General features: G+C 43.0%; 1 protein-coding gene across 2 annotated transcripts in view; it reads left to right on the forward strand.

The window, feature by feature from the left end:
• LOC128703047 (protein turtle homolog B-like) overlaps window positions 1-22,500 on the forward strand; it is a 119,203-nt gene that overhangs the window by 64,848 nt on the left and 31,855 nt on the right. For both annotated transcript variants that reach the window (XM_070103586.1, XM_070103587.1), the window contains exons 2-10: window positions 5,155-5,284; window positions 7,290-7,498; window positions 9,868-9,978; window positions 13,469-13,672; window positions 13,903-14,054; window positions 14,303-14,447; window positions 15,417-15,547; window positions 16,819-16,978; window positions 21,043-21,137. In XM_070103586.1, the coding sequence (XP_069959687.1) occupies window positions 5,155-5,284; window positions 7,290-7,498; window positions 9,868-9,978; window positions 13,469-13,672; window positions 13,903-14,054; window positions 14,303-14,447; window positions 15,417-15,547; window positions 16,819-16,978; window positions 21,043-21,137 (1,337 nt within the window). The remainder of the gene's footprint in view (window positions 1-5,154; window positions 5,285-7,289; window positions 7,499-9,867; window positions 9,979-13,468; window positions 13,673-13,902; window positions 14,055-14,302; window positions 14,448-15,416; window positions 15,548-16,818; window positions 16,979-21,042; window positions 21,138-22,500) is intronic.

A 22,500-nucleotide genomic window follows, 5' to 3' on the forward strand; every position in this document is an offset into this window, starting at 1 on the left:
CACCACAGCAGCAAGTCTGACTTCCTCACCACCACAGCAGCAAGTTTCACTTCCTCACCACCACAGCAGCAAGTTTGACTTCCTCACCACCACAGCAGCAAGTTTGACTTCCTCACCACCACAGCAGCAAGTTTGACTTCCTCACCACCACAGCAGCAAGTTTGACTTCCTCACCACCACAGCAGCAAGTCTGACTTCCTCACCACCACAGCAGCAAGTTTGACTTCCTCACCACCACAGCAGCAAGTTTGTCTTCCTCACCACCACAGCAGCAAGTTTGACTTCCTCACCACCACAGCAGCAAGTTTGACTTCCTCACCACCACAGCAGCAAGTTTGACTTCCTCACCACCACAGCAGCAAGTCCGACTTCCTCACCACCACAGCAGCAAGTTTGACTTCCTCACCACCACAGCAGCAAGTTTCACTTCCTCACCACCACAGCAGCAAGTCTATCTTCCTCACCACTGCAGCAGCAAGTTTGACTTCCTCACCACCACAGCAGCAAGTCTGACTTCCTCACCACCACAGCAGCAAGTCTGACTTCCTCACCACCACAGCAGCAAGTCTGACTTCCTCACCACCACAGCAGGAAGTTTGACTTCCTCACCACCACAGCAGGAAGTTTGACTTCCTCACCACCACAGCAGCAAGTCTGACTTCCTCACCACCACAGCAGCAAGTCTGACTTCCTCACCACTACAGCAGCAAGTCTGACTTCCTCACCACCACAGCAGCAAGTTTGACTTCCTCACCACCACAGCAGCAAGTCTGACTTCCTCACCACCACAGCAGCAAGTTTGACTTCCTCACCACCACAGCAGCAAGTCTATCTTCCTCACCACCGCAGCAGCAAGTTTGACTTCCTCACCACCACAGCAGCAAGTCTGACTTCCTCACCACCACAGCAGCAAGTTTGACTTCCTCACCACCACAGCAGCAAGTTTGACTTCCTCACCACCACAGCAGCAAGTCTGACTTCCTCACCACCACAGCAGCAAGTTTGACTTCCTCACCACCACAGCAGCAAGTTTGACTTCCTCACCACCACAGCAGCAAGTCCGACTTCCTAACCACCACAGCAGCAAGTTTGACTTCCTCACCACCACAGCAGCAAGTTTGACTTCCTCACCACCACAGCAGCAAGTTTGACTTCCTCACCACCACAGCAGCAAGTCCGACTTCCTAACCACCACAGCAGCAAGTTTGACTTCCTCACCACCACAGCAGCAAGTTTGACTTCCTCACCACCACAGCAGCAAGTTTGACTTCCTTACCACCACAGCAGCAAGTTTGACTTCCTCATCACCACAGCAGCAAGTCTGACTTCCTCACCACCACAGCAGCAAGTCTGACTTCCTCACTACCACAGCAGCAAGTCTGACTTCCTCACCACCACAGCAGCAAGTTTGACTTCCTCACCACCACAGCAGCAAGTCTGACTTCCTCACTACCACAGCAGCAAGTCTGACTTCCTCACCGCCACAGCAGCAAGCTTGACTTCCTCACCACCACAGCAGCAAGTTTGACTTCCTCACCACTACAGCAGCAAGTTTGACTTCCTCACCACCACAGCAGCAAGTTTGACTTCCTCACCACCACAGCAGCAAGTCTGACTTCCTCACCACCACAGCAGCAAGTTTCACTTCCTCACCACCACAGCAGCAAGTCTGACTTCCTCACCACCACAGCAGCAAGTTTCACTTCTTCACCACCACAGCAGCAAGTTTGACTTCCTCACCACCACAGCAGCAAGTTTGACTTCCTCACCACCACAGCAGCAAGTTTGACTTCCTCACCACCACAGCAGCAAGTTTGACTTCCTCACCACCACAGCAGCAAGTCTGACTTCCTCACCACCACAGCAGCAAGTTTGACTTCCTCACCACCACAGCAGCAAGTTTGTCTTCCTCACCACCACAGCAGCAAGTTTGACTTCCTCACCACCACAGCAGCAAGTTTGACTTCCTCACCACCACAGCAGCAAGTTTGACTTCCTCACCACCACAGCAGCAAGTTTGACTTCCTCACCACCACAGCAGCAAGTCCGACTTCCTCACCACCACAGCAGCAAGTTTGACTTCCTCACCACCACAGCAGCAAGTTTCACTTCCTCACCACCACAGCAGCAAGTCTATCTTCCTCACCACTGCAGCAGCAAGTTTGACTTCCTCACCACCACAGCAGCAAGTCTGACTTCCTCACCACCACAGCAGCAAGTCTGACTTCCTCACCACCACAGCAGGAAGTTTGACTTCCTCACCACCACAGCAGGAAGTTTGACTTCCTCACCACCACAGCAGCAAGTCTGACTTCCTCACCACCACAGCAGCAAGTCTGACTTCCTCACCACTACAGCAGCAAGTTTGACTTCCTCACCACCACAGCAGCAAGTTTGACTTCCTCACCACCACAGCAGCAAGTTTGACTTCCTCACCACCACAGCAGCAAGTTTGACTTCCTCACCACCACAGCAGCAAGTCTGACTTCCTCACCACCACAGCAGCAAGTTTGACTTCCTCACCACCGCAGCAGCAAGTTTGACTTCCTCACCACTACAGCAGCAAGTCTGACTTCCTCACCACCACAGCAGCAAGTTTGACTTCCTCACCACCACAGCAGCAAGTCTGACTTCCTCACCACCACAGCAGCAAGTTTGACTTCCTCACCACCACAGCAGCAAGTCTGACTTCCTCACCACCACAGCAGCAAGTCTATCTTCCTCACCACCGCAGCAGCAAGTTTGACTTCCTCACCACCACAGCAGCAAGTCTGACTTCCTCACCACCACAGCAGCAAGTTTGACTTCCTCACCACCACAGCAGCAAGTTTGACTTCCTCACCACCACAGCAGCAAGTCTGACTTCCTCACCACCACAGCAGCAAGTTTGACTTCCTCACCACCACAGCAGCAAGTTTCACTTCCTCACCACCACAGCAGCAAGTCCGACTTCCTAACCACCACAGCAGCAAGTTTGACTTCCTCACCACCACAGCAGCAAGTTTGACTTCCTCACCACCACAGCAGCAAGTTTGACTTCCTCACCACCACAGCAGCAAGTCCGACTTCCTAACCACCACAGCAGCAAGTTTGACTTCCTCACCACCACAGCAGCAAGTTTGACTTCCTCACCACCACAGCAGCAAGTTTGACTTCCTCACCACCACAGCAGCAAGTCTGACTTCCTCACCACCACAGCAGCAAGTTTGACTTCCTCACCACCACAGCAGCAAGTTTGACTTCCTCACCACCACAGCAGCAAGTCTGACTTCCTCACCACCACAGCAGCAAGTTTGACTTCCTCACCACCACAGCAGCAAGTTTGACTTCCTCACCACCACAGCAGCAAGTCCGACTTCCTAACCACCACAGCAGCAAGTTTGACTTCCTCACCACCACAGCAGCAAGTTTGACTTCCTCACCACCACAGCAGCAAGTTTGACTTCCTCACCACCACAGCAGCAAGTCCGACTTCCTCACCACCACAGCAGCAAGTTTGACTTCCTCACCACCACAGCAGCAAGTTTGACTTCCTCACCACCACAGCAGCAAGTTTGACTTCCTCACCACCACAGCTGCAAGTTTGACTTCCTCACCACCACAGCAAGTTTGACTTCCTCACCACCACAGCAGCAAGTTTGACTTCCTCACCACCACAGCAGCAAGTTTGACTTCCTCACCACCACAGCAGCAAGTTTGACTTCCTCACCACCACAGCAGCAAGTTTGACTTCCTCACCACCACAGCAGCAAGTTTGACTTCCTCACCACCACAGCAGCAAGTCTGACTTCCTCACCACCAAAGCAGCAAGTTTGACTTCCTCACCACTACAACCGAGTCTTACCAAGAAAAAGTTAAATCTCCATATATATATATATATATATATATATATATATATATATATATATATATATATATATATATATATATATATATATATATATATATATATATGTATAGATAAAAAACCTAAGGAGCGTTTATTTTCAGACGTTTAATGAGAGGGCAATTAACGTGGGCAATCACAAGTGGAAAAACATTGATCGTGGGTCAATAATCGTGGACTTTCTGGGGCGAAAGGAGGAGGAGGAGGAGGGCCGCTTGAAATAGAGGGAGAGGAAGAGACAGAGGGGAATGAAAGAAAGAGAGACAGAGAGAGAGAGAGAGAGAGAGAGAGAGAGAGAACAGAAGAGAGACTAATAAAATGCTGTGGTCCTTGTAGAGAAAAATAAAATACTCCCAGCCAACATTTCCTTACAAATAAAACTTACTAATAAAGTTTTTTTGTTATGGTTTGTTATTATTATTATTATTATTATAATTATTATTACTATTATTAGCAGTAGTAGTAGTATATTTATTATTATTATTATTATTATTATTATTATTATTATTAATATTATTATTATTATTATTATTATTATTATTATTATTATTATTATTATTATTATTATTATTATTATTATTATTATTATTATTACTATTATCACCATCCGTGTAAAGCTCTAAACTCGTGTGGATTATTAGGTGGAAGGGTTGGTGAAGGCTCGATCCACCGTCACCACAGTACAAGAAATATTGACAAGAAAAACGGAGCTTCCTCGTCAAATTTGCTTTTTTCTCATTTTTTACAAATTTTAAGAGTTTTTTTCTTTAATTTTATTTTTTCTTCACCATTTTCGAAACGGTGGAATTGTCTTCGTCTCGAACTACTTAGACTTATCCTCGTTTCGCCCAGTGTTTCTTTTCCGGTTTCAGAGACGTCGTGGGGCTCCTTTCCCACATTAATTTGAATATATATAAAATATAATATTTATTTTTAACTCTTCCATACCAACTTTTTACCAAATTTTATTTTTAATATTGGGCAGTTTCACCCTATTTAGTCAGCCATGTTTGAAACACAAAACTATTTTGATTAAAACTAGTTTCCTTCCCATTTTCAGAAACATATAGAGGCAGTTTTTTTAAACCCTTGCAACTTTTCAAACTTTTCAACATAGAATTATATTTTTTTGGTGCCTAATTCATCTATTTATTTCCCAATTTAAAAAAAAAATGGTGGGCTGATTTCTTTTGGTTACACCTATTTAATTTAGATATGCTTGAAACCCGTCATTTCTAAATCTAATGCTTCGGTTTCTGTTATTTTAGACGTGGTTGAAGAAGTCGAGGGAGTGTCTGGTCAAGCTGCCCGTCTACCCTGCAATATGTCGGTCCTAACTGGTGACACTGTCTACCTTGTACTCTGGTTTAAGGAAGGTCTAACCACTCCTATATATAGGTAAGTCAACCGTCTATCGACAATCGTATGTGCAGGTAAGAGTCTACTTATACCCATATATATATACATGCTAAAGATCTATCTTCTCCCATATATATGCTAAAGGTCTATCTTCCCCCATATATAAGTATGCTAAGGGTCTATCTTCTCCCATATATAAGTATGCTAAAGGTCTATCTTCTCCCATATATAAGTATGCTAAGGGTCTATCTTCTCCCATTTGTAAGTATGCTAAAGGTCTATCTTCTCCCATATATAAGTATACTAAAGGTCTATCCAATCCCATTTATAAGTATGCTGAAGGTCTATCTTCTCCCATTTATAAGTATGCTAAAGGTCTATCCTCTCCCATTTATAAGTATGCCAAAGGTCTACCTTCTCCAATTTAAAAGTATGCTAAAGGTCTATCCTCTCCCATTTATAAGTATGCTAAAGGTCTATCCTCTCCCATTTATAAGTATGCTGAAGGTCTATTTTCACCCATTTATAAGTATGCTAAAGGTCTATCCTCTCCCATTTATAAGCATGCTAAAGGTCTATCTTCTCCCATTTAAAAGTATGCTAAAGGTCTATCCTCTCCCATATATAGGTATGCTAAAGGTATATCTTCTCCCATATATGCGTACACAGCCACAACTAGGTAAGCACAGTCTATATTCCACCTCATTTTTAATGCGAACGGAGGCATGAAACTCTGGTATAGAATGCTGTTGCTCAAGAGACCTTGATTCGACCCCTTTAGCCACAACCAGGTGAGCGCACGATATATTAGATCTGATTTCAATTCAAAATAAAAAATATAAATCTCAAGAAACAAATTGTACTCACCTATCAGTAGTTGCAGGGGACGAGTCACAGCTTGTGATCATTCACGAGTAGTACAGATGTGAGACCATGATTCAACCCCCAGCATCTACAAGCAGGTAATCACAGGAGGTGTTACATGTATTTTTAATCCCAAAACCCACACAAGCCACAAAGAAAGAGAGTGGATCTCTATAAAACCATTGTTTGTACACCAATCGTTACTCCCACACAGACTTTACGAACCTGATACATCACTACGTAATGTGTACTTAAGGGGGTGAAAAATTGCTTGTACAATTGGTCGACACAAATTGGTGCTGTAGTTCAGGCGAGGAAGGTAACAATGGCAGGAGGGACATAAAGAGAGTGTAGAGTGCTCAGACTCGCCGTCTTCAAGGCTGCTAGTCCTCGGCTTTGGCAAATCAGTGTCGGCCTTAGGGTGCTTGTCTCAGGGATGCTGGTGGTGCTGAGAGCCAGACACAACACACACTGCTTTCTCACAGAGTAACTGTGCTTGTATAGCAGCACCACTATGTGTCCTTCTTGACCAAAACTTGTCTTTGTATGTGTATGTTTTTATGCATATATGTGTGCCTATATATATATATATATATATATATATATATATATATATATATATATATATATATATATATATATATATATATATGATTTCAGAATATGCAAAACAACCACTGTGAAAGAATAGAGAAATTCCAAGCGCTTTCGTGACTACTCACATTATCAAGGAACAATGAGTATTCACGAAAGCGATTGGAATTTCTCTATTCTTTCACAGTGGTTGTTTTGCATATTCTGAAATCACCTGTTTACTGTGATCTTATTGCATATATATATATATATATATATATATATATATATATATATATATATATATATATATATATATATATATATATATATATATATATATATATATATATATATATGTACATATATAAATATATATATATATATATATATATATATATATATATATATATATATATATATATATACATATATATATATATATATATATATATATATATATATATATGTGTGTGTGTGTGTGTGTGTGTGTGTGTGTACTCACCTAGCTGTGGTTGCAGGGGTCGAGTCACAGCTCCTGGTGTGTGTGTTTTTATGAACATGAATAATCGTTAAAAAAATAATGGTGCTTTCCCTATGTCTTCAGTTACGACGTGAGAGAGCTCCTAGGAGGCCAGCCCAAGCACTGGTGGGATGCTGATCTCCTGGGATCAAGAGCTTTCTTCAACGCCGGTTCCTCACCCTCCCACCTCCTCCTCCAAGGTCTGGCCGAGGATGATGCTGGGCTTTATAAGTGCCGGGTTGACTTCCAGCGCGCACCCACCAGGAATACCCGTATTAACCTTACTGTAGTCGGTAAGAGATAGATAGATAGATAGATAGATAGATAGAGAGAGAGAGAGAGAGAGAGAGAGAGAGACAGACAGACAGACAGACAGACAGACAGACAGACAGACAGACAGACAGACAGACAGACAGACAGACAGACAGACAGACAGACAGACAGACAGACAGAGAGATTTAGCTTGTCAATAAAGCTAGGGATCCTTAACCTAACCTTGTCAACCCCTGTGTAAAAGAGAGAGAGAGAGAGAGAGAGGTTTAGCTTGTCAATAAAGCTAGGGATCCTTAACCTAACCTTGTCAACCCCTGTGCAAAAGAGAGAGAGAGAGAGAGAGAGAGAGAGAGAGAGAGGTTTAGCTTGTCAATAAAGCTAGGGATCCTTAACCTAACCTTGTCAACCCCTGTGTAAAAGAGAGAGAGAGAGAGAGAGAGGTTTAGCTTGTCAATAAAGCTAGGGATCCTTAACCTAACCTTGTCAACCCCTGTGCAAAAGAGAGAGAGAGAGAGAGAGAGAGAGAGAGAGAGGTTTAGCTTGTCAATAAAGCTAGGGATCCTTAACCTAACCTTGTCAACCCCTGTGCAAAAGAGAGAGAGAGAGAGAGAGAGAGGTTTAGCTTGTCAATAAAGCTAGGGATCCTTAACCTAACCTTGTCAACCCCTGTGTAAAAGAGAGAGAGAAAGAGAGATAGAGAGAGAGAGATAGAGAGAGAAATAGCGACACGTAAAACAGAATAGTGCTGATAGAGTCATGTTATGCTGAATCATATTATAGATGGTACACAGTACCGACAAGTTATCTAGTAAGATACGTGTACAAAACTTGGGTTGTTCACTGGAGAAACATTCCTCCTGTAAATCAGGAATCTTCAGTCTATTACGAGTGAATAAACTTGCAATCGACTGAAATTCAAACCAATTTCTGTCACACATTCAGTAGACGGAGGATCGAGCCTTCATCCACAACATCTTGCCCTGAATAACCCATTTAACAAGAAATTTAAGCAAAAATCTTAAAGATTTTGACACTAGGCAATTATAAACACAATAACAGTTACGTGTCACAATGTTATTAAAATTCTCTGGAATTGTATATGAAAAAATAGGGGCAGGAGGTCCTCTTTGATAGTCTAATTATAACTTTTGGAAAAGGAATGTAACTTGTAATAGACTTGTCAGATGAGGTCCATTGTTGAGGATGCCACAGTGGGAGAGAGAGAGAGAGAGAGAGAGAGAGAGAGAGAGAGAGAGAGAGAGAGAGACAGAGACAGATAGACAGACAGACAGAGAGAATCCTTAAATTGTAAATAGCTTGTCAATAAAGCTAGGGATCCATAACCTAACCCTGTCATACCCTGTATAAAGAGAGAGAGAGAGAGAGAGAGAGAGAGAGAGAGAGAGAGACAGACAGACAGACAGAGAGAATCCTTAAATTGTAAATAGCTTGTCAATAAAGCTAGGGATCCATAACCTAACCCTGTCATACCCTGTATAAAGAGAGAGAGAGAGAGAGAGAGAGAGAGAGAGAGAATCCTTAAATTGTAAATAGCTTGTCAATAAAGCTAGGGATCCATAATCTAACCCTGTCATACCCTGTATAAAGAGAGAGAGAGAGAGAGAGAGAGAGAGAGAGAGAGAGAGAGAGAGAGAGAGAGAGAGAATCCTTAACTTGTAAATAGCCTGTCAATAAAGCAAGGGATCCTTAACCTAACCCTGTGTAAAGAGAGAGAGAGAAAAAAAAGAAAGAGAGAGAGAAAGAAAAAGAGAGAGAGATAAAGAGAGAGTGCAAGTATTCTTGTGACAGGAGCCTTCACTGTGATGACAAATATTCCTTTTGGAGACAAGTCAGTCAACCTGGGCACTTCTTATTGCATATGTCGCACAGTACAGACAACTTGAGCAATAAGACACATGTGCAACACCTAGGTATCTTGAGTGTCAAGAAAGAACATACTTAAAGTGTGGCGTTTGTATCTTATATATTATGTTGTGATGGTAAGAGATTTATATTATCACTCAGACAAGTAACCAGACAGCTTGTGTGTCTTACATCATCCAGTCCACGTAGTAGTCCCCTACTATCACCATTACTATCACCAATACTATCACCTCCATTACCTTCATCACTACCAAAAGCCACCATTACTCTAACCATTACCACCACCCTAGCAACTAACATCCCCTAACTTCAGTAACACCTCTAATCTCACCAACATCCTCACCACTAACCACTATTAGAACCATTACCACCACCGCTAACACCACCTGATCTCAGAAGCACCGTCACTTCTAACCACTCCTACCCCCATTATCAATACCACCACTAACACCAGCCTCTACACCCACTACCACCACCACTAACACCAGTACTCCTCTACACCCAGTACCACCACGTCGCCTGGTGCTAGTAGAAGAGAGTGGAGCAGAGGTTAGGAGCTACGTTGGTCCAATTAACGAAGGAGATGACCTTCATCTCACCTGTATAGCGTACAGCGGTAAGTACAGGTGTTTGTGTGTGTGTGTGTGTGTGTGTGTGTGCGTGTGTGTGTGTGTGTGTGTGTGTGTGTGTGTGTGTGTGTGTGTGTGTGTACTCACCTATTTGTGGTTGCAGGGGTAGAGTCATAGCTCCAGTGTGTGTGTGTGTGTGTGTATGTATGTGTGTGTGTGTGTGTGTGTGTGTGTGTGTGTGTGTGTGTGTGTGTGTGTGTGTGTGTGTGTGTGTGTGTGTGTGTGTGTGTGTGTGTGTGTTACTGAAATACTTACGTAATATTAGTTAGACCAATATATCTGGTAGGTAAGACACATAGGCAACAGTCAGGCAACTTTATTCCGAAACGTTTCGCCTACACAGTAGGCTTTTCCAGTTGAGCACAGAAAGTAGGCAGGAGCAATAGAGATGTGAAGACGATGTAATCAGTCCATCACTCTTGAAATCATAGATCTGAGGTTGTCAGTCCCTCAGCCTGTGTAGAAACTAACATACTGTGGGAAGGAGAGGTGTAGAGTAGTAGTAGCAGTGAGAATGTAGCCACTGAGAGGTCACGTCCCTCTCAGATCAAACAATCTCACGTGAAAAAAGTTGTCCCAGGTGTTTCCTGTACCAAGATGCCATTTTGTTGCAGTGACAGACAGAGTTAATATAAAAATGGTGTATATTACCTACGTTTCGAAATAAAGTTACCTCTTTGTCTTACCTACCAACCTGTCGGTATTGAATACCATTTTGATATTCACCAATATATCTGGTGGTCCTTTTATCCAGCCGTCATTATAAGAGGTTAAAATACAATAATAGTTTATTATGTTATAATATTTGGAAAAAAATATACTCTATTAAAACTATCAATGGTATTAAACTATTTTATTGTTCAAGGTTCTTAAAAAACGTTTAAGGTTTTTTAAATTGTATGACATTTAATGATTGTCTAACGTTTTAAAGTCACATAAGGTTTTAATAAGTGGGATAAAAAACTGAGAGTTTTTAAGCCTTCCACTGTTTTTTTCTTTAAATAAACATTCCCAGTGGTTTTCACAAATAATTTTAACATTCCCAGTGATCTACACAGACAAATTTAACATTCCCAGTGGTCTACACAGACAAATTTAACATTCCCAGTGGTCTACACAAACAAATTTAACATTCCCAGTGGTCTACACAAATAATTTTAACATTCCCAGTGGTCTACACAAACAAATTTAACATTCCCAGTGGTCTACACAAACAAATTTAACATTCCCAGTGGTCTACACAAATAATTTTAACATTCCCAGTGGTCTACACAAACAAATTTAACATTCCCAGTGGTCTACACAAACAAATTTAACATTCCCAGTGGTCTACACAAACAAATTTAACATTCCCAGTGGTCTACACAAACAAATTTAACATTCCCAGTGGTCTACACAAACAAATTTAACATTCCCAGTGGTCTACACAAACAAATTTAACATTCCCAGTGGTCTACACAAACAAATTTAACATTCCCAGTGGTCTACACAAAAAAATTTAACATATCTAATAGTTTACACATTTTTTTTAATTCACAAGTTTTAACGAAAAACCTCTCTTATCTGGTTTAGTTAAAACTATCTAACCATCTATTAAGGTGGAATATACCTTCCAATCAGAATATATACACTCTGCATATATTCTGATCAGTATATCTCCTAATGTGTGCATATATACTGAGAGCAATAGTGTATATACCCTTGTATATATATATATATATATATATATATATATATATATATATATATATATATATATATATATATATATATATATATATATATATATATATATATATATATATATATATATATATATATATATATATATATATATATATATGTATATATACATTAAATCCTTTTTATTTATTTTTCTCCTCCAGGATTTTATATTCCAACTTGTTTTTTTTTAAATCAGGTTTACGTCCAAACATTTAAAAATAGCATTAGGCTTCCGGTTGCTGACTTTTACGACACCTATAACAGTTAGAAAAATCCCTATAACTTACTATAATGTGTTTTGTAAAATGTTAGTGTTGCCTGGGTAATAATTATCCCAAGAGAGAATGTATATATATATATATATATATATATATATATATATATATATATATATATATATATATATATATATATATATATATATATATATATATATATATATATAAACACTGATCTCTGGCTGAAGGAGACTCGAACCTACGAACCTTAGGACAAGGTACGCAGTGCTTTACCAATCTACCCACACTGGACAATACCTTGGCGTGTAGCATGAGCTACACGTTTGATCCAAGGCAGCCAGCTTTCAGGGAGAAGGCTTACAGCTTTTCATCTCATCCCCTGCATGCATCAGCCTTACTAGAGATTTGAACAATGCAAGGAATTCGCGAGAGCATGCGAAATATACACAAACACTGATCTCTGGCAGGGGATGAGATGAAAAGCTGTAAGCCTTCTCCCTGAAAGCTGGCTGCCTTGGATCAAATGTGTAGCGGATGCTACACGCCAAGGTATTGGTCCAGTGTGGGTAGATTGGTAAAGCACTGCGTACCTTGTCCTAAGGTTCGTAGGTTCGAGTCTCCTTCAGCCAGAGATCAGTGTTTGTGTATATTTCGCATGCTCTCGCGAATTCCTTGCATATATATATATATATATATATATATATATATATATATATATATATATATATATATATATATATATATATATATATATATATATATATATATATATATATATATATATATATATATATATATATATATATATATATAGAGCGTCACCTTCATAAGCAGATAATGTTCACTTTCATCATGTTCTCACTCTTTTTATTTTATGATATCTTCAGAATACTCTAACTTCACACTACGATAACCTCATCCCAAGATAGCGGTGTATTGTGTCATTACGATTTCGTGAGTCATGTTGACGGCTCTGAGGGGACTTGAGCTAGAGTTCGTCACGGCCACGCTAGCTGGAGATTCGTCTGTAAAAACTTGCATTTGTGGTCACAGTGGTGCCTGTGCTAACCTTCCTATGGTGTAGAAATATACCTAGTTGGATAAATCTTATTGTGGCTAGCTGGTCTAGTGGCTAACGCGACTGTCTGGAGTTTTGAGACTCTCTGACCGCGGGTTCAATCCCGCCCGTGGTAATGTTTGTTTGCAATCGTGTCATTACGATTTCGTGAGTCATATTGTATTATCTGTCTTGCGCCAAAATTCGTGGAGTGGAGAAGACCTTCCCACTAGAGTCACTAAAGAATGTGGCTAGGATAGCTTTCACAGAGACTTCTGATAGATATATGAGTGAGACCTACTTAAATAACCTTGTAGGACTACTGCAATGAGCTGGTAGATTTGCTACAATGAGCCAGTAGTCCTACTGAAACAAGCTTGTAGATCGAGTGCAGTACGTTAACAGGCCTATTAAAAATCTGAATTTTCCCAATCTTTTTTTCTCTGCCGTGAACAGGTCGTCCTGCGCCCAGTGTCGTCTGGTTACTGAACGACAATGTTATAGATGATGTTATTGAAACTCGTGAGGGTGACGAGACTCGTAACGACCTGAGAATCACAGGTGTGACCAGGTCGTTATTAAGGTCACAGCTCACCTGTAGAGCTTCCAATACACAGGTATCACCGCCCATAGCTACCACCGTCACCATAGACATGAATCGTAAGTCACCTCACTTGTCACCTCAGTAACCTTCAACAGCTACTTAGAGAAACTGGGTCCCCAGAAAGTGCTTAACAAACAATTAGGGTTCTAGAAATTATGTTCTGAAAAATTATGTCCTGTGAGATTAGGTCTTGCTATCTCCTATTTGTGGGTTATATGTGTACATGTGTCCTTTTACCTAACACATAATACATAGCACTTGAATATATCTTCCTGTTCCGGTACAGTACGGCCGCTGGACGTGGTCATACATCATCCCCGAGAGCCGCTATCCGCTGGTCGGACTTACGAGGTGTTGTGCTCATCTAGGGGTTCGCGGCCCCCCGCGGTTCTTACCTGGTGGTGGGGGTCGTCCAGAGTGCCAGCTGCTGATGACACGGTGAGTGCCACACCTTTCACACATTGCTCCTTCAGACCCCAGTCTTTGTATGGCACCATATAAGAACATTTTTCAGTGATCCATACACTAATTTTCCTGCTGGTATACATTAGTTCACCTATTTTTTTCCCTTTACATGTCAGTAGAACCTGCTTACCATATGCTCCTAATTTCGTACCTGCTTACCTTGAGCATTATACAATAATAGGCGTCTATTCTAACGTTCCTGTTATTGATCTATCTCACAGACGTCTCACGGGGGAAATGTATCGACGTCTATGGCACGTCTGACGCCCAACGCCTCAGACGACGGCAGACTGCTGGCGTGTCGAGCAGAGAATCGTAATGTACCGACGGCCGTAATTGAAGATACGTGGAAACTAAGTGTTTATTGTGAGTACAGAATATCAGTGTCTTTTCGTGATAATGTTACTGTGGACAAGGGAAAAAAATATTTTTCTCCCCCATAGGCCTTTCTCATGTTTGATAGGCCTGTTTGCTTGTTAGTTAGGAGGGTTGATTAGTGAGTTAGATGTGAATTTTTTGGTTTGTGTTGTTCTGTCTACGATGTTTTGACACACACACACACACACACACACACACGCACACACACACACACACACACACACACACACACACACACACACACACACACACACACACACACACACACACACACACAGAAATTTACGAGAACGTTTCGCTCAAGAACATTTTCAAGTTATACGAAGAAATGTTTTCCTTGACGGAGAGCTTTATCTAGTGATAGTGTGAGACGTTGAGCGAAACGTTGCCTTAACAAATTTATGGTTGTTCAGTTGTATCTCTGTATATATGTTATAATTATTACTACTATTATTAATAGTAGTAGTAGTAGTAGTAGTAGTAGTAGTAGTAGTAGTAGTAGTAGTAGTAGTAGTGGTGTTAAAGGTTACAAGGTATTATAAATAGCTTGCAAGATGGCAGGGAAAGAGGTAATACGCACTTGGGTCCCTCGTAACACAGTCAATATTCTTAATCAATAATTTCACCCCTCTCGTTATTATCATTACCTCTCTTTAACCCCTCTCGTTATATTCCCCTCTCTAACCCCTCTCGTTATATTCCCCTCTCTAACCCCTCTCGTTATATTCCCCCTCTGTCACCCCTCTAGTTATATTCCCCTCTCCCATTGCCCCCACAGCCACCCTGCTGTGGGATTCCTCTGTAAAAACCTGCATTTGAGGTCACAGTGGTGGCCCATGCTAACCTCCCTATGGAGCCAACTGGCCCAGTGGTTAACGCACTGGCCTGGAGTTTTGATATTATGATTTCATGAGTACCTACCGTGTTATTTAGGTCCATCTCTTGCAACTCCTACAGACGCACCTACAGCGGAGGCAGTGTTAGGTGCCTCTCTAAATCCAAGGAACATAAGAGAAGGAGATGACGTGTATTTCGAGTGTCGTGTCGAAGCCAATCCTCGAGCATACAAGGTTGTATGGAAGCATAATGTAAGTATATACACGTATATACTTTCCTGTAATGTAAACACGCCTCTGGCAAGACAGTGATGGAGCGAATGATGGTGAAAGTTTTTCTTTTTTCTTTTCGGGTCACCCTGCCTTGGTGGGACACGGATTTTAAATTTCAATCCAAGAAATTTCTCACTTTTCGTTCATGTGAATATGCTAGATATCAGAGAACGTTTTGAACGTCAATGAATCGTCGAAATGTGCAGTAATAACATATTTTTCTGATCTATGTTTCGGTCGTGTGAAAAGATACGTAGATATAATATGTTAGATACATTCTACATATATACATATATGTTATATATATATATCTTTCACAAGTAACCAACATGTTAGGACAAGACAGAAACATCGTTTAAAGTCTCCTGTGGTAAGTTTTGGTTATTTGCGAAATGTTTCAGGGTATCTGTAGGGAAGAATGTTGGTGATGTTCGGATGTTCATGGGTAGTGAAGAACGTTGTGTTTGTTCATAAAATGTTCATTAACATGTGCAGCTAACACAAACCCAGTTGTGTTCATAAATTATTTAAAAGTCTACCCAGAGTTTATGGAGTGTTGGAATGTTACACAAAGAACACAAATACAGCTAAAAGTTTGTGTTTGCATACATATACACAGTCACACACACACACACACACGGCCTGACAACACTGGAGGACAGGAGGGTTAGGGGAGACATGATAACGACATACAAAATACTGCGTGGAATAGATAAAGTGGACAGAGACAGGATGTTCCAGAGATGGGACACAGCAACAAGGGGTCACAATTGGAAGTTGAAGACTCAGATGAGTCAAAGGGATGTTAGGAAGTATTTCTTCAGTTGTAGGGTTGCCAAGAAGTGGAATAGTCTGGCAGGTGATGTAGTGGAGGCAGGAACCATACATAGTTTTAAGACGAGGTATGATGAAGCTCATGGAGCGAAGAGAGATAGGACCCAGTAGCGGTCAGTGAAGAGGCGGGGCCAGGAGCTGAGTCTCGACCCCTGCGACCACAAAAAGGTGAGTATACACACACACACACATGGTACGGTATGAGAAAGCTCATGGACCAGCGAAGAGGCGGGGGCCCAGGAGCTGTGAATCAACACCTGCAACAACAAATAGGTGTGTATACACACAAATTCAAACGTCGTTCCCAGAAAACATTAATTTAGAATTTAGTAAATTCAGTAGACTTGCCTTCTAACACACTCACTAAAGTGAACAGTGATGTCTGTGACTCACTACGTTCTTCCTGCCTCCTGCAGGGTGTGGTAGTGCGTCAGGAGAAAGAAGGAGGAGTGCTGCTGACGAACAGGAGCCTGGTGGTGCAGGAGGTGACCAGGGCACATGCTGGACGGTACACCTGTCAAGCTAGTAATGTGGAGGGAGATTCCACATCCTCACCTGTCACCCTGGCTGTTCAGTGTAAGGGTACCCCTACTGTTTACATTAGGTAAACAGTATCTGAAAGCTAGTGAATAAGATACGAGAGCAACACTTGGGAGTCTTTGTTGATGAGATATTTTGTTATTCCTGTGGCTTTCTTCAAGCCAGTTAAAAAAATAAATACTGCAGAGTGTTTAAAAAACGGAGAGAGAATTTAATCCCTTAGCTACGCGACTGAACACCTTTTGTCAAAGATGGCGTATTGTATACTTCCTGTCAAGCCTGAGGGACTGACCACCTTCTGTCAAGCCTGAGGGACTGACCACCTTCTGTCAAGCCTGAGGGACTGACTACCTTCTGTCAAGCCTGAGGGACTGACTACCTTCTGTCAAGCCTGAGGGACTGACCACCTTCTGTCAAGCCTGAGGGACTGATCACCTTCTGTCAAGCCTGAGGGACTGACCACCTTCTGTCAAGCCTGAGGGACTGACCACCTTCTGTCAAGCCTGAGGGACTGACCACCTTCTGTCAAGCCTGAGGGACTGACTACCTTCTGTCAAGCCTGAGGGACTGACCACCTTCTGTCAAGCCTGAGGGACTGACCACCTTCTGTCAAGCCTGAGGGACTGACCACCTTCTGTCAAGCCTGAGGGACTGACCACCTTCTGTCAAGCCTGAGGGACTGACCACCTTCTGTCAAGCCTGAGGGACTGACCACCTTCTGTCAAGCCTGAGGGACTGACCACCTTCTGTCAAGCCTGAGGGACTGACCACCTTCTGTCAAGCCTAAGGGACTGACCACCTTCTGTCAAGCCTGAGGGACTGACCACCTTCTGTCAAGCCTGAGGGACTGACCACCTTCTGTCAAGCCTGAGGGACTGACCACCTTCTGTCAAGCCTGAGGGACTGACCACCTTCTGTCAAGCCTGAGGGACTGACCACCTTCTGTCAAGCCTGAGGGACTGACCACCTTCTGTCAAGCCTAAGGGACTGACCACCTTCTGTCAAGCCTGAGGGACTGACCACCTTCTGTCAAGCCTGAGGGACTGACCATCTTCTGTCAAGCCTGAGGGACTGACCACCTTCTGTCAAGCCTGAGGGACTGACCACCTTCTGTCAAGCCTGAGGGACTGACCACCTTCTGTCAAGCCTGAGGGACTGACCACCTTCTGTCAAGCCTGAGGGACTGACCACCTTCTGTCAAGCCTGAGGGACTGACCACCTTCTGTCAAGCCTGAGGGACTGACCACCTTCTGTCAAGCCTGAGGGACTGACCACCTTCTGTCAAGCCTGAGGGACTGACCACCTTCTGTCAAGCCTGAGGGACTGACCACCTTCTGTCAAGCCTGAGGGACTGACCACCTTCTGTCAAGCCTGAGGGACTGATCACCTTCTGTCAAGCCTGAGGGACTGACCACCTTCTGTCAAGCCTGAGGGACTGATCACCTTCTGTCAAGCCTGAGGGACTGACCACCTTCTGTCAAGCCTGAGGGACTGACCACCTTCTGTCAAGCCTGAGGGACTGACCACCTTCTGTCAAGCCTGAGGGACTGACCACCTTCTGTCAAGCCTGAGGGACTGACCACCTTCTGTCAAGCCTGAGGGACTGACCGCCTTCTATCAAAGACTGATGCACTGACAAACTTTTATCAATCCTGAAGGACTGAAGACTTCCGGATTATCCCTCCACGCCTTGCACTGTCTTAAGCAATTATTCTCAGTGTTGGATACAACCTCCTCGTTCCTCTGGCAGACAAAACGTCTCATTAATAAAGTTATTCAAGTTTTGTATATGTATCTTACATAGTAACTTACCACATGTTGCCTTGTCACCCTAACTCACAGGCAGATAGAAACGAAGCAACAGAAAAGGAGAGTTGCACATTTCGGCCTCGAAATGAGCCATAAACGGTGTTGTAATAAAGGACTGTGACTTTTCGCTCTATGCAGAGCTTATCAAGTCGTTTTTTAATCAACTAATGTCTGAGTGTTTCTCTTGAGGTTGTCTTTCGTTATCAGCGAACAGAGGATCGAGCCTTCATCAAGCCTTGCTCAGAATAACCCATAGGGACTTAATTCTAAAAAGCTCTTTGACTTTTTCAACTTGAAGATGATTCAGTTTTAGATCGAAATACATAGCCCTCCTAGTCTGTGTCCAGTTTATATATACTGAAAGGTGAATTTCTCTCAGTGTATATACACTGAGAGGTGAATGTTTCAACTTGAAGTCTCTCAATGTATATCAGAATGTTCTCAAGATCTGAGAGGTGAATGTCTCTCAAATACACTGAGATGTGAATTTCTCTCAGTGTATATACACTGAGAGGTGAATGTCTCTCAGTGTATATACACTGAGAGGTGAATGTCTCTCAGTGTATATACACTGAGAAGTGAATGTCTCTCAATGTATATACACTGAGAAGTGAATGTCTCTCAATGTATATACACTGAGAGGTGAATGTCTCTCAATGTATATACACTGAGAGGTGAATGTCTCTCAGTGTATATACACTGAAAGGTGAATGTCTCTCAGTGTATATACACTGAGAGGTGACTGTCTCTCAGTGTATATACACTGAGAGCTTACGTCAAGCTCCCTTTTAGGGATTAATATAAATACAGGTAATGAACAGGTTACAAACAACCTTAATGACCCTCGTGTAATAAACAGGATTTAAATCCAGTTAACCACCTCTCAGTGTATATACCTACCTCTCTAGCAAGTTTATATACATATAAATAATTTATCTAACTACCATATTTTTTAAGAACTGTGCACAATTCAACAAAACCATAATTCTGATTCATATTGCAACAAAATTCCATGATGGGAATAATTCATTTGATTATTGGTAATAAATTCAGTATGAGTTTGTGTTTTTATAGGTACCTCTCAACTGCAATTTTCTGTGTTGCAAGACAGTGTTTACAGTGTAGTCCCGTCTGTGTTGCAAGGCAGTGTTTACGGTGTAGTCCCGTCTGTGTTGCAAGGCAGTGTTTACAGTGTAGTCCCGTCTGTGTTGCAAGACAGTGTTTACAGTGTATTCCCCGTCTGTGTTGCAAGACAGTGTTTACAGTGTAGTCCCGTCTGTGTTGCAAGACAGTGTTTACAGTGTATTCCCCGTCTGTGTTGCAAGACAGTGTTTACAGTGTATTCCCCGTCTGTGTTGCAAGACAGTGTTTACAGTGTATTCCCTGTCTGTGTTGCAAGACAGTGTTTACAGTGTATTCCCCGTCTGTGTTGCAAGACAGTGTTTACAGTGTATTCCCCGTCTGTGTTGAAAGACAGTGTTTACAGTGTATTCCCCGTCTGTGTTGAAAGACAGTGTTTACAGTGTATTCCCCGTCTGTGTTGAAAGACAGTGTTTACAGTGTATTCCCCGTCTGTGTTGCAAGACAGTGTTTACAGTGTATTCCCCGTCTGTGTTGAAAGACAGTGTTTACAGTGTATTCCCCGTCTGTGTTGAAAGACAGTGTTTACAGTGTATTCCCCGTCTGTGTTGAAAGACAGTGTTTACAGTGTATTCCCCGTCTGTGTTGAAAGACAGTGTTTACAGTGTATTCCCCGTCTGTGTTGAAAGACAGTGTTTACAGTGTATTCCCCGTCTGTGTTGCAAGACAGTGTTTACAGTGTATTCCCCGTCTGTGTTGCAAGACAGTGTTTACAGTGTATTCCCCGTCTGTGTTGAAAGACAGTGTTTACAGTGTATTCCCCGTCTGTGTTGAAAGACAGTGTTTACAGTGTATTCCCCGTCTGTGTTGAAAGACAGTGTTTACAGTGTATTCCCCGTCTGTGTTGAAAGACAGTGTTTACAGTGTATTCCCCGTCTGTGTTGCAAGACAGTGTTTACAGTGTATTCCCCGTCTGTGTTGAAAGACAGTGTTTACAGTGTATTCCCCGTCTGTGTTGAAAGACAGTGTTTACAGTGTATTCCCCGTCTGTGTTGAAAGACAGTGTTTACAGTGTATTCCCCGTCTGTGTTGCAAGACAGTGTTTACAGTGTATTCCCCGTCTGTGTTGCAAGACAGTGTTTACAGTGTATTCCCCGTCTGTGTTGCAAGGTAGCAACATGCGTAATAATACAGAGTTTAACTCACAACAGATGCGCCTCTCTGCCGCCCGGGTCAGGCCACTGTCTACGGCGTCTCGAAATTGGAAGATGCTCAGGTGACATGCCAGGTGGATGCTGTGCCTCAGGTAGGTGATCAAGGTGCCTAGGGGACTTGTCAGGTACTCATGTGACTTGTCAGGTGGATGTTGTGCCTCAGGTAGGTGATTAAGGTGCCTAGGTGACTTGTCAGGCACTCAGGTGACTTGTCAGGTGGATGTTGTGCCTCAGGTAGGTGATCAAGGTGCCTAGGTGACTTGTCAGGTACTCAGGTGACTTGTCAGGTGGATGCTGTGACTCAGGTAGGTGATCAAGGTGCCTAGGTGACTTGTCAGGTACTCAGGTGACTTGTCAGGTGGATACTGTGACTCAGGTAGGTGATCAAGGTGCCTAGGTGACTTGTCAGGTACTCAGGTGACTTGTCAGGTGGATGCTGTGCCTCAGGTAGGTGATCAAGGTGCCTAGGTGACTTGTCAGGTACTCAGGTGACTTGTCAGGTGGATGCTGTGCCTCAGGTAGGTGATCAAGGTGCCTAGGTGACTTGTCAGATACTCAGGTGACTTGTCAGGTGGATGCTGTGCCTCAGGTAGGTGATCAAGGTGCCTAGGTGACTTGTCAGGTACTCAGGTGACTTGTCAGGTGGATGCTGTGCCTCAGGTAGGTGATCAAGGTGCCTAGGTGACTTCTCAGGTACTCAGGTGACTTGTCAGGTGGATGCTGTGCCTCAGGTAGGTGATCAAGGTGCCTAGGTGACTTGTCAGGTACTCAGGTGACTTGTCAGGTGGATGCTGTGCCTCAGGTAGGTGATCAAGGTGCCTAGGTGACTTGTCAGGCACTCAGGTGACTTGTCAGGTGGATGTTGTGCCTCAGGTAGGTGATCACGGTGCCTAGGTGACTTGTCAGGTACTCAAGTGACTTGTCAGGTGGATGCTGTGCCTCAGGTAGGCGATCAAGGTGCCTAGGTGACTTGTCAGGTACTCAGGTGACATGTCAGGTGGATGTTGTGCCTCAGGTAGGTGATCAAGGTGCCTAGGTGACTTGTCAGGTACTCAGGTGACTTGTCAGGTGGATGCGGTGCCTCAGGTAGGTGATCAAGGAGTCTAGGTGACTTGTCAGGTACTCAGGTGACTTGTCAGGTGGATGCTGTGCCTCAGGTAGGTGATCAAGGTACCTAGGTGACTTGTCAGGTACTCAGGTGACATCCCAGGTGGATGCTATACCTCAGGTAGGTGATCAAGGTACCTAGGTGTCTTCTCAGGTTCTCAGATGACTTGTCAGGTGGATGTTGTGCCTTAAGTAGGTGATCAAGGTGCCCAAGTAAGATATCCAGTCTACAAGACTTGTAGCTACGACAACAGAGTTATGCTGGTGGCGTCCAGTCTACAAGACTTGTAGCTACGACAACAGAGTTATGCTGGTGGCGTCCAGTCTACAAGACTTGTAACTACGACA

This window comes from Cherax quadricarinatus, chromosome 86 (genome assembly GCF_038502225.1).
Source record: "Cherax quadricarinatus isolate ZL_2023a chromosome 86, ASM3850222v1, whole genome shotgun sequence".
NCBI classification, from domain to species: Eukaryota; Metazoa; Arthropoda; class Malacostraca; order Decapoda; family Parastacidae; genus Cherax; species Cherax quadricarinatus.